The sequence below is a fragment of the Lygodium microphyllum genome, chromosome 9 (assembly GCF_053477565.2).
Source record: "Lygodium microphyllum isolate KBCC chromosome 9, Lygodium_microphyllum_v1.1.10, whole genome shotgun sequence".
Classification (NCBI taxonomy): domain Eukaryota; kingdom Viridiplantae; phylum Streptophyta; class Polypodiopsida; order Schizaeales; family Lygodiaceae; genus Lygodium; species Lygodium microphyllum.
In genome coordinates this window covers 140276947-140289687 of record NC_141143.1, presented here as the reverse complement: position 1 = coordinate 140289687, position 12741 = coordinate 140276947, and the positions used below count along the sequence as shown (strand labels likewise).

The 12741-nt window shown below is 38.0% G+C and overlaps 1 protein-coding gene across 2 annotated transcripts in view; it reads left to right on the top strand.

Annotated features, from left to right (window-relative positions):
* The first annotated feature begins 10287 nt into the window (after positions 1 to 10287).
* The window catches only part of LOC148031648 (uncharacterized protein At5g01610-like), a 36512-nt gene continuing 34058 nt past the window's right edge, over positions 10288 to 12741 (top strand). Inside the window, exon 1 of one of the 2 annotated variants that reach the window (XM_087685239.1) lies at positions 10288 to 10549. In XM_087685239.1, coding sequence (XP_087541365.1) covers positions 10542 to 10549 — 8 coding nt within the window. In that variant the 5' untranslated portion in view covers positions 10288 to 10541. The remainder of the gene's footprint in view (positions 10550 to 12741) is intronic. The other variant, XM_087685238.1, reaches the window with a different exon arrangement.

The following is a 12741-nucleotide window of genomic DNA, read 5'->3' as shown; positions in this document are numbered from 1 at the left end:
CTGTGCTCACATATGGCTTCTCCTCATAATGGGGACCTTACAACTTACAGCACGATAGATCATTGGGGGCACCTTACAAGGGTGGGGCAGAGCATATCTAACACCCCTCCTCAATGAGGTGAACTACATTCTCGATCCAATGTGCCGAGTCTCTGAAGATGAATTCAACAGAGACCCTTCGTAAGAGCTTTGGTGAAAATATTTACTCCATTCTCCTCCATTGGATAGTAGACTAATTCTATTATCCCATCCTCAATCAAGTATGCACATAATGATACTGGATCTCAATGTTTTGATGCCTACATGAAAAATTGGATTTTTGGCAATGGTGATGCAACTCGGATTGTCACATCTTAGCACTGCTGGATCTTCATCCTATACTCCCATATGCCATAGGATCCTCCTTAACCATACTGCTTCACATGCAGTAAGGCAAGATGCCTTGCGCTCTTCTTTGATAGGAGACAATGCCGTAGTTGGTTGATCCTTACTCATCCAAGACCTCACCCGATGGCCAAGATTAGTTATTATAGAAGCAATTGATAGAAATTTTCTCTTAATCTCTAGAACATACAACACATTTGAAAGATTCTTGAGTTCACCATTTGCAATAACAAAGGAAATAGTACCTATGCCCCCCTCAACATAGCATTTTGCATTATTTCCAACCATCATAGTGATGGATTCTTGCAAAGGGTTCATAGAACCATATATGTTGAGAAATGACAAATGATGTATGCTCTAGGAAGAGATGTCGTGAATCCCATATGCAGAGTGAGGAGAGTGGAACAACACAACTACTATAAAGCATTGTACTTGCAAGACGAGTAAGGCAATATGTTGGTACTTTTGTCCTTTTAGTTGAGAGTATGTGAGTCATTGTCCAACCACACAAGACTGTGTTTATGAGTCCAAGTCTCTATCTTGGAACCTAATTTACTTGTGTGACATTCCATCTTCAACTCTATGTCTTTTGACATGGTATCAGAGCTCAGCCTAGCTCAATCTAGCTTTCCTCTCTGTTCTCTCTAGCTATCTTAACCTCAATTCAGCTCAATGCTAGTTTATGATCTCATTTTCACCTCTACCTTCATTCCAGCTTTCATGGCTGCCATAGCCAAACTGCACCTACCCTACTTGGAGCTCTTGGATCTCCCCAACCATAGCCTATCTCAACTAGCTTTCTTCTAGAGATTTGTTCCCTTACTCAGGGCGCGTCACTAGATTACATCAAAGTTCAACATTACACGCTCCCTGCTGCATTTTGAAAAAATCCAGCTCGTTGAAAATTTGTGCATCATTTGCATTGTCAATTCAATTCCTACTGCATCCCACAGCTCACTCTGCAACAACTATAGGGCTTTCAAAGCTCCTCCCCATATAATATTTTCAAGAAATTATTCTCCTACAAGCTGCAACAAACAAAAAACCAGTCAGCCCAAAAAAACACTAAATCATAGACTCCATAGCCTTGAATTTCAAGTTCAAAATTTCTTCATTTTTTCATCCTTCTTAGTCAATTGGAGCTTCTATCATTTAGATCTGATCAATCCCAACAAGTGCAAACTTCAAGAAGAAGATCTGGAGAGCAACTCATGTGAATTCAAGAAGACCACATGAAATCAGGCAACACCAAGCCTGAAATCAAGCAAGTATCTCTTGATACTAGCCTAGTCCTTCTTGGCACCTGTGTTTCTTGACACATCCAATTGCTGGTTTTACTTCAATCTTGCAACAATAACAAACGCAAAGAATTTTAATGTGGAATGCCCAACTGATTAAATCTCTTGTAAGCTTCAATCTCATTGTAAAAGGATAGACACTGCTCAAGTACACTCGTGGTAAGACCTCCTTCAAAATGTCTGAACTTGAGCAAATAGCCAAGTTCAATGGAGAAGGCTTTCATGCCTGGAAGGAGAAGACTATGTACCACCTTATGTGAAAGGACTTATGGGACTTGTTTGAGGGTAATGTAGATAACAAGAAGGAAGATGATGAATACGGGTTCATTGAAGAAGACACAACTCAAGACAAAGGAGTGGAAAAATATGAAAAGCAAGGCTCTATGCATAATTGCTTGGGGACTAAGTGATGATGTGCTACATCATATCTCTGGCATCAGAGATGCTAGAACTGCTTGGGAGGAACTTGGCATAATGTTTGGTACCCAAGCAAAGAATTCAAAGGTAAAATTACTCATGCAATTTTATAAACTGGATATAAAAGATAGTGCTTCCATGACCATACACATTAACAAGTTCAAGAGCCTAAAAACCTAGCTTGCAACTCTTAAGAAGAATATTGATGAAGATGAAGCAATAGCCGTACTGCTTGCAAGTGTAAATAAGGATCCATATGAGAATCTTGTGTCCACCCTAAGTAATGTTCCAAGTCTCTCAATTAAAGATATTGAGCACTCTCTTCTTGATAAAGAGAATAAGAATAAGAACAAGAATGCAAAAGATGGTGTCCCATCATCTAGGGAAAGTATCTTATACACCAAAGGAGCTGCTGGAACCAAAGGAAGAGGTCGATGATTCAACACCAACAACAAAGATAGGATGACATGCCATTATTGTGGTAAGACTGGCCATATAGCCAATGAATGTTTCCACCATAAAAGAGCACAACACATGCAGAATGGTAACCACCAGAATCAGTTCATGAATGAAAGAGAAGAAGAAGAAGAAGAAGATGCTTTCGCCGTCAGCAACAACTCTAACAGACTGTTTTGAAGAAATTATCTTTCCCATAGTGAATCTTATGTTTTTCCTTAGTGGATTTGCTTTGTAAAACAAAACCCTCACTACAAAGATGTAAAGTTTCAAGCTTTAACTTGACTAGGCTGCCTATGCGCTAGTCTCCCGGGCCATGTTATCATGCAGGGGGGACAAAAGCCAGCAAGTGTAGGAACTCATCATTTGAGGGGGTGTTGAGAAATGACAAATGATGTATGCTCTAGGAAGAGCTATCCTAAATCCCATATGCATAGTGAGGAGAGTGGAACAACCCAACTACTATAAAGCATTGTACTTGCAAGATGAGTAAGGCAATATGATGGTACTTTTGTCCTTTTAGTTGAGAGTCTGTGAGTCATTGTCCAACCACACAAGACTGTGTTTATGAGTCCAAGTCTCGATCTTGGAACCTAATTCACTACTATCTTCAACTTTATGTCTTCATGAGTTCACTCTATCTCTTCAAGCCACCATAGCCATGCTCTAGATCTGTTCTTTTGACAATATAGACCTTTCATGTTGGTCGGGAGACACCATTATCCAATACCCATGAGTTAGTGTTATATATTTTTTGCACCGAGGAACACACTTTCTCAATGGTCACCATGAAAAACTCCAACCGTATTGGTTGTCTCCTTCCCTTGAGTCTTCATGGTACCATTCTTTTCATCTGCCTTCTTGGCACAACAATTTGTAATTGCATGTCCTTTCTTCTTACAGTAGAAGCACTCTCCTTGAAACATTTTCTTATCACCCTTTTTCTTTTTGTCATCATTGGTAGCGTAATCACCTTTGTCTTTCACATTGGCAAATAATACAACATCTCTGTTGTTGCTACCTTCCCAAGCTTTAAGCTTCAACTCCTCCCCCATTAGTAGTGCACAAAATTCCTCAACTTTCCAAGCTTGGGGTCTCACTTGATTATTAAGGGAAGTTACTAATCCATCAAAATTTGGTGGAAAAACTCAAAGTCACCTCTGAGCTAGCTTCTCACTAGTCTTTTGTATCCCAGTGCCAGTCATCTGGCCGTGCAGATCCTTGATCCGAGTGATGAATGCTTCAAGTGTCTTTCCTTCAGCAAACTTCTCTGCTACTAGTTGATTCTCCAAGTTCTGAATCCTTTTTTTATTTTACACTTTTTATTGACTCCTCAGTACGTTCAAGCCTTTGATTCCTTGATTGTATGCTGAATCAAGGTCAAAAAACTATTAGAATAGCCTGTAACTAAGGCACAGAGTGCATCTACATTCCTTCTTTTTCAAGCTCATAGAAGATCTGCATTTAGAGGAATCATAACACTGGAATTTGATGGGTTGAGGGTGGGTTGTGGTTCTAGGTTAGTCCCTAGCACCATCTCTAGAAGCTCATAAGAACCAAGGATAGCTGTGATTTTAAACTTTCACAAAGTGTAGTTTGTACCATCTAACTTACCTTCGTTGAATATTGGTGGTCGATTCCTTAGTGTTTGAATTGCTAGTACAACAGTAACACCACATGATGCACCAACACCACTACTTGATGCAACAAATGACATTTCTCCTCTTTGCTATTGAAGCCCTTACCTCTCGCATACTCTTTACTCCTCAAAGTCCCTTGGACTCTAATACCATGTAGAAATTACATGGCATATCGAACAGAATCTGAGCAAGGAGTAGAGAATGCACATTAAATATGAGAAGAATAGAGACAACTTTAATTTCAAATGAACTAATACAAAGATGGCTCTGTCCACCCATGCATTTCCACCATGAAGCTTAGATGGCAATCCAAACAGATGATAAGCGAAGAGCTTAAGGATAGCTAAAAGAACTCTTACTGGGTGAAAGATAAATTAACGATAGCTTTAGAGGGATCTTCCTTTTATAGCCTGGGAAGGTAGTATGGTTGGCATGTTCGACTATGTTATGAACCTTCCCTAGTCGGCTAGGGAATATTTCCTTTACCATTGGGCCAGGGGGAGGGTTGCCCCTGGAGCCCTATTAGGGGGCCACTAGCTTCTATGAGACCCCCTAGCTAGGGGTCACTTCCATGGCCCCTAGATTCCAAAATAAGGGTCCTTAATAACTCCCACACCCTGCAACTCAATGCATTGTGCCTCTAGTTGCTATCAATATAACTACTCTATCTAATCCAAAGGCTAGATCCACAACGGTCATCAAATCACATAGACCTTGTCTAACATACAAGTAAAGACCCACCTCACACGTGGCTTCTCCTCATAATGGGGGACTTACAACTCAGAGCGCCATGGATCATTGGTGGCACCTTACGAGGGCAAGACATTGAGCATATCTAACATCCTTGGTGGCACCTTACGAGGGTGAGGCATTGAGCATATCTAACATCCTCACTAAAGGAAAGCACGCTCAAGGTAGAGGACGTAGTTGGGAAGGATATCAAGGAATAATTTCTTATGAATTTCATGCAACAAGGCTAAGTGTGCACTCTGCATGCTTGTAGAGTCATGCTCGTGTATAAGGATATGCACAAAACCAAGCTTATAAAGTAAATATTGCTTGATAGTAGAGAATGAAAAGGAGAAAGAAGACTAATAAACAAAGGATGGGAGTGGAAAGGAAGAAGATGAAATATTTCATGAGCTCATGCAACTTGAAAAGCAAAAGTTTGAGGAACTCTTACTCATTCTAGGACAAGTGTTGGTGGATATTGGGAGAGAATGAAACCCATAGTACTTGTCAATCCCTTCTAAAGACACCATGTTTGTGCATAAAAATGACAAGAAGATTAGTGAGACAATCATACTCTAAAGGCACCATGTTTTTGCATAGAAATGGCAAGGATTAGTGACACAACCATCTCAATACTTGTGAGTGTATTTTTCATATTTTTGTATATTGATCTATTCTTGATAGTTCCACTCAAGTTTTCCATTTTCTATAGACAGAACCAATAGTGCACAAAAGCCCATTTTGATGTGAATGGAAATGCGATTTACATCCCATTGGGCTCAACATCCTAAATCACTATTATTAACTTGATTTTATAGTCAAGTCTAATGGTGCACAAAATCCCTTTCCGACGTGAAAGTGCCATTTATGAGCTATTGGGTCCAATATGATGTCTTGTGTCTATGGCATGGCATCATTAACGTAAGGGTTTTAAATGGTTAGTTTGGTTTAGACTTAATTTTCACATTTGTTTCTTCTAGGTGCCCGATGTTTACGCTACTGGAAAAATAGACAATGTGCTCGTACTTGAACCCTTCATCTTAGCCTAAGTAAATCAAAACATAAGGACTCTCTTTTTACAAGATATCATGGTTGATAAGGCTTTCTATGTCATTTTTCCTTATCATGAGGGCAAGGGAATGATTTCAATAACTTTATTCATGTTGAGATGGGATGATCCTTGACCTCATATTTAGAAAAAAAATTGCCTTAAGAATTCCCTTGAATTCCATAGATATTTCAAATTGTAAGCGAATGACCTTTTTGGTGGATTGTAAACTATGTACTTTTGTGGAGTCCCTAATATTAATTTGAAATCGGTTTTCTAAGAGAGTGTGTGCTACATTGGAAGAAGAGCATTGCCCACTCAAAATAGATGAGGATATGATCTTGTACACCCTCCCTAAATAGCTAGATAGCTCTTTGTGTGGATGGAGGGTGATTGCAATGCTTGGAGGTTTCTAGAGGCAATATTTATCCTATCACAAGAGGATAATTGTAAGTGGTTTATCTAATACTTTCTTGTAAATTAGGATAAAGTATTGCATACTTTCTCACATCCAAGGTTTTTGATATTTCTAGTTCACATCTAATTGTTACAATGGCCATAATGTTTAGCTAGTTAAAACTGAAGCGATCAGAATACTATGAGGACAAGCATGTGGACATTCCATCTGATCCAAGTTCTCCACCTCTACATACTAAGGGGAAGAAAGAGCGCATCTCAAAGATTCAAAAATCCCTAATGCTTCTGAGAGCAAGATGTCAACAATAGCTAATAAAATTGTAGAGCACCTAAGAAAAGGAAAAAGATGGATAAATGAGAGGAAACCTCCAAGGGCAAGGCCTTTGTTGGAGACAAAGTCCAACAACAAAAGCAACAAAAAGGGTACATGAAATCACCAATAAGAGAACTTGAGACCTTTATTGGGGAGAAGGTGGGGGGGGGGGGGGGGAGAAAGGAAAGCTAGTGAACTATGTGGGGAGCAAATAATGAGGAAGAGTCCCATGAACACTCGCAAGAAGACTCTTAACAAGGAGGTAGGGGGTTAAGCATCCCCAATAATGATCCCCAAGGAGACACATAGTTAGGAGTTAGGGGATCAAACATCCCCAACAAGGATCCCTAAGAAGACTTTGAAGAATACAACAAACTAGGAGGTAGAGGGTCAAAGATCACCAAGAAGGACCCGTAGAATGAGCTTAGCAGAGGAACCTTGAAATCATTAATCAGAGATAATCTTTGTTGAGAAAAAGATCACCCTTGTGTACTTTTCCCATTGACTTCTTGTTTAGTCCCAAGAGTTTATCCAATAAGGTGGATGTGATTTTCTTATCCCTCCACATTTTTAGGTTTTTAGCAAACATATTTTCTAGAAAGAAAGGTCTAAACAAATGATCTGGGATGAACTAGGAAAATTTAACTATCTTTGATGTTCTCCCATCTTAGTTGAACTTGAATATTATCCATCATCTTTAACTCGAAGGCCTAGATGATTTGATCATGGGGCATGTCTTACTTATCAATTGAATTGAGATCACATTTAGGGAGCTCCTTCAACATACATATGCTTGTGCATTTTTTGGAACATCATGTGTTACAAATTAGAGAACTATACTATTTTGGATAAGAATGATCAAGGTAAATGAGATTGCCAAATTCTACATGCTTGATGTTTAATGCACTAAGTGACTCCAATAGTTGGCATTCCACAATTATTGATGGAAACACATATTCACAAAGTTCTTATAATAAGTCTAAATTTTCATTGACATAACAACAATGCAAATAGAAGATAGGTGGAAACGACCATTGCATAGAAGGTGTTTGGTGAATATATTTAGTAGAATATATGGCTTGAATATATATGTTGATTTGTGATGACCTCTGTAAGAGGAAAGCACTATTACCCAATTACGGAGCTTTATAAGTTCTTGTATGCCATACATAATCCTCTTTTATGTAGGAATATGCACATGCTTGTATAGAGTTAGGAAGAACCCTAGAATCAAGGTGCCAAAAGAATGAACTTAGGAGACAAATGCACATAATAATGTGTGGACAATAATCTATTTGTATGTGACCCTTGGATTGAGGCATTTTTTAAATTTTGAAGGTAACTAAAGATTATATCAATTCTAACAAGTCACACAAAAGGCCTTGAAAGTTAGAAAAATGGAGGTAAAAAATGTCACATCAAGTACAAAGCTTTTGGATGGAAATGCCTTAAAGAATAAAGTTTAGAGCCATTGTATCTCCTTTTGCTAGAAGCAAACAGTATTGGTTGAATTAGTTGAGGGTTAAATGTTAATTTTACCACACATAGCATTGTCCTATTTGTCCATTTGCTAATCATGTCATTCAAGTAATTTAAGAATTTGCCCCAACTTAAGGCATTTTGTCCCTAATGTTCCACATCCTTCATGTTTTCTCAAATTTAAGTAGAAATCTTCATGTTTTCTCAAATTGAAACTGTCAAGATTGTAATGTTTTTTCAATTTTAAAATATTTGCGATTGTTTCTATCAAAACATATGATTTGTATCTCCTCTAGAACATGGTCTAGAAAACATTTGTAAGGAAACTGGTTTTCACATATAACCTTAATGTAACCATCAACACGGTTCAATTACAAATGTTGTAAAGTGTTCAATAGGTGATTGCAACTTCTTTCGGGTTGTTGCTTTAGACGTTCAAAAGAGGCCACTTTTATGGTTGTTGAAAAAGCTACTAAAGTTGCTAAAGACAACTCAACAAAACCCCTCAAAAGTTAGGATGGTACACAAGATAAAGTAAATGCTTTGAGCTCTACCTCTATGCGCTTTTTTTGAGATGAAAGGTAAGAGACCTTGATAGCCTCTCTAAAACATGAACTATTAGCACACTTAAAAACCTTTTCCATCTTTTGAAGCTGTACTTAATTGCTCATCTTTGTTGTTTAATATTAAAAGAAGACATAATGTAAAGGGTCATCAAGAGATAGGCGTTGGTAGTCACCCTTTCCCCCATGTGCTTTTCAATCTTGATGTTTATTATTGGAAGATGATCATAAGGTAAAGAGTCATTGGGAGGTAGGTGTTGGAAGCAAGGAGAGATAGGCGATTCTAGAAATAGGTAAAAAGCAACTAGAGATATGTTGCTACTTCAATATTTTGGCATGGCCTATGCATTGTCACTGAAACATTAGGGTGCCATTTGCCTTGTAAATTATTCTATGCATTATCAAGGCTATCTTACATCAATGAGGAGATTTCTAGAAATTTAGTAATTATTAAAGCCATTAGAGCAATTTGAAGTAAAAACACCCCACTTTTGTGTATTTTGCATGCTTGGATTTATTAGCAGTTCACATTGATGCAACTGAATATTAGATAATAAGAGAGTTTTAATTAATCATGCTACATACAAACCATGATTAAGGCCTATAGGATTTTTGTAACCAATAATAAAAGGATGACATTGGGTGTTCTAATTAGATCAAGGGATGTTTCACATGATACCTTTGAAACTAGTCAAGCTCGTAGTCCCTAAAATAAGAGGTAACATTTTGGTGTGTAACATACAATAAAGGCAAGTTGACATAGTGGAATTGTGGTTATCCAACTTGCAACTTGACAATATCTTTTTGTGTAATGGGACTACATGCTAGGACACAATGCACATGAGGCACTTAAACATTGAGTAAGAAAACTCAATTTACATTGAATCTACATGTTTTAAAAAGCAAACTTGGGTGTAAATTATCTCCCATTCATATGCATGAGTGAATCAACTTTTGCATGTTGCAACAAGAATGTAAATGATGTGGCAAGAGAGCATCTAGAGCTACTCCATGCTAAGAGATTGATGATATCAAGTTGGACATTGCTTGCATGGACACTTCGCTTCGTCTTAAGAATAAGTGCAAGTAGATTTGTCATTAGAATGGGACCAATTAGAAGCCTCCATTGTAGTAACTTTGAATTAGATGGTTGTAATTGAGTCCTTTTGGTGGTTGATAATTAATGCTTTTTAATGCAAAGAACATTATGATTCCTATATCCTAGATTAGATGGGTGTGATTAAGTCCTTTTGGTGGTATATTCTTACTTGATGATTGATGTTTTCTAAATGTGACAAGCACTATGATTAGTAGGTGCCAGTATCATTAGTTAAGAGGGGATGAATTTAGTTATTGTCATGTTATGTTCCTATTGGAACTTTATTCCAATTGAATGTTGTTTGCGTGAGGCATGTTCCCTTTATGTTGAGCTCCTAGGGGGGATAGAAAGACAAGCAATTTTGTATTTGTCAATGCCAGCTAGAGTGGCGTCTTGACCTTAACTGAGATACGGTCTTATAAATAATGATAATACGACATGATGATTAATATAATAGCAGCAATATGAATACTCAATAGAGGATATACAATCCAGCGATAATAATAATTCTAAATAATAACAAGACAATGCTATAAGCAACAATAAGACGAAACTCGTCAGAGACAGACAGGTGAACGATTGTCCTTCTTGAGAAGCGGAGGCTTGTGAATTAGCGATGGACAACCTCCTCACCAAAGCCAGCGGCTTCTTCCTCGCCAGGCGCGCCAAGCAGGAGTTCTCATCCTTCGGAGACGATGCTAACGTAAGAAATTGTGCCTTATTCTCGTCTCCTTTGATCAATCTTTTTCGGTTTATGCCTTTGGAAATGAGGTATGGCTTCCGATCCAATCAGAAATCATGTATCTGTGGGAATCTGTGCCTTCTGGATGAGGTATGCCGTCGGATTCAGACAAAATCAACTCCGGGGGTATCCTTATGTGAGGACTGTTGAAATCTGGTTTTGTCATGGTTAATCACATTGCGAGGCGCATTTTACATCGAAGTTCCCCACACTGAGCTGCAATGACTTGCAAACACCCGGATAACAGAGGGGATATTTCAGCAATGTCAAATAGGATGATCATCTAAGCGGCCAAAGTGGCAAATCGCCTTCGTCCCCTTTCATACGCTCACAAAAACTCTTTCCTTGTCATGATATCTTCACGCTCCTTCTTTAATCTATCTCCTTGACACCCTCAATGCCATACTGAATTGTTTATTCAAACTATAGGTTTGTAGGTGTTTGGGATCAGAAGTGGCTTTTCTGTTCCTGAATGCAGCCATCTTAAAGGCCCTTGACCGCTATTTCTGTTATGATTCTAGTGACTCATATAGCCAAGTAGTCAAAGCAAGGCATCCCTCACATAGAAAAACATGAATGTCAGAGCTTCATCCATGATTTTGCATTTTCTTGCATGTAAAGGATGTTTACTGATCCCATGTATTTTATAGAGGAGAACATTGTTTTTAGCTATGTAAAGAAGTTTCAAGGTTGACCTTATTTGTTCTTGCAAGTTTTGTAGGAACATTTGTGCCAACGACAAGCGTCAGCAACATTGAGGGCTTTCAAGACCTTTGCTAATTCAACAAAAAGATTTGTTGTTGTATGCATTTGATTCTTGAAGCTATCATTGAATTCTTCAGCCCCTTTCTGGTTATCAACTCCTTAACGCATAGAAGTGTCAACATTTGGGTCATTTTTGACATTTTCAACTTGTGGTCTGTGTTGAGAACCATGCCTAACATTGGTCATTGTATTTCCCCCTTCACCACGTGACTGACCAAGGAGTGATGCATCCTCTCCACTTGATCCTATATCATCATGTGAAGACATGCTTCTTGTTATTCACTGCTGAGAGCAATTTCAGCACTAATCCAATAGTCCCAATCTGCAATCAAGTGGCACGGCTCCACCAACTCAAAGGATCTGATGGTATCTCGGCAATGAAACTATAAAACCAGCCTTCCTTTCATGGATGGGTAGTAATTCCCTGATTACAACTTAGCTACAGCAGCAACATTTATTACAAAACTGAGAAATGTAAATTAACTCACAATCTTGGACAATGGACACCCTATTGGCCCTAAAATTGGCGTTCCTTTCGATATTTCTTTAAATTAATTGAAGAAGAAGTTGATGTACAAAGGGATTTCCCCAATCCCTTTTAGTATTCCAACTCCCCTTGCTGTTTAGAATGACCAAGATGTCTTCAATTTGATTTGCCCCTTGATTCATGTAGTTAATTAGCCTTCATTTGCTTTCATGGAGATAAAAAAATGTCCCAAATTCATTGATTTGTTGGTCCCTCCACTTGAATTTGATTGAAAACATCTTTAGTCCTGTTGTATTCAAGTCTTAGAGCTTCTAATTTTTGGTATGCTTCTCGAGGCTGCTACTAAACTCTAATTTTGCAAATTAGAGTTTATAGTAGAGAAATCTGAAATTTCTCAGTCTCTGGTGATCTCAATGTTGTAATCTTCGGAGCAAGATTAGGTTGAAAGATGAGAGAGAATACAAAGGAGAGAGAAAATTCAGTCTTTCTTTGTGAAGAATCGAAGAAAATTAATCATTTATTACTATTGTCCTGTCAAATAGCCATGGAAGCTATCAACTACAGCTTAGGACCACTAGATAAACTGTTGCCCTATCCTATATGCTATCATCTATACCAGAAGGACTTTGGGCTGCTGTCACTTGCTCTTAGAGGGCTCCAAACTGCTATCACATATTGTAGGATTGATTTCTAATGGTTATAAATGACATTAGTAACTTCTTGCTCTCTAACAGCCTCCTCTCTCACAATGGTTAGAATAGACTTTTACTATTTCTAAAAATATTTTTTCCACTTGCATGGACAAGTTTTACCAAGTGGTAGTCTTCTAATTCCATTTTTTAGCATTATCCATAATTAAATATTAATTTTTAGTGTTTAAATACTAAAAAATTAATCTAAT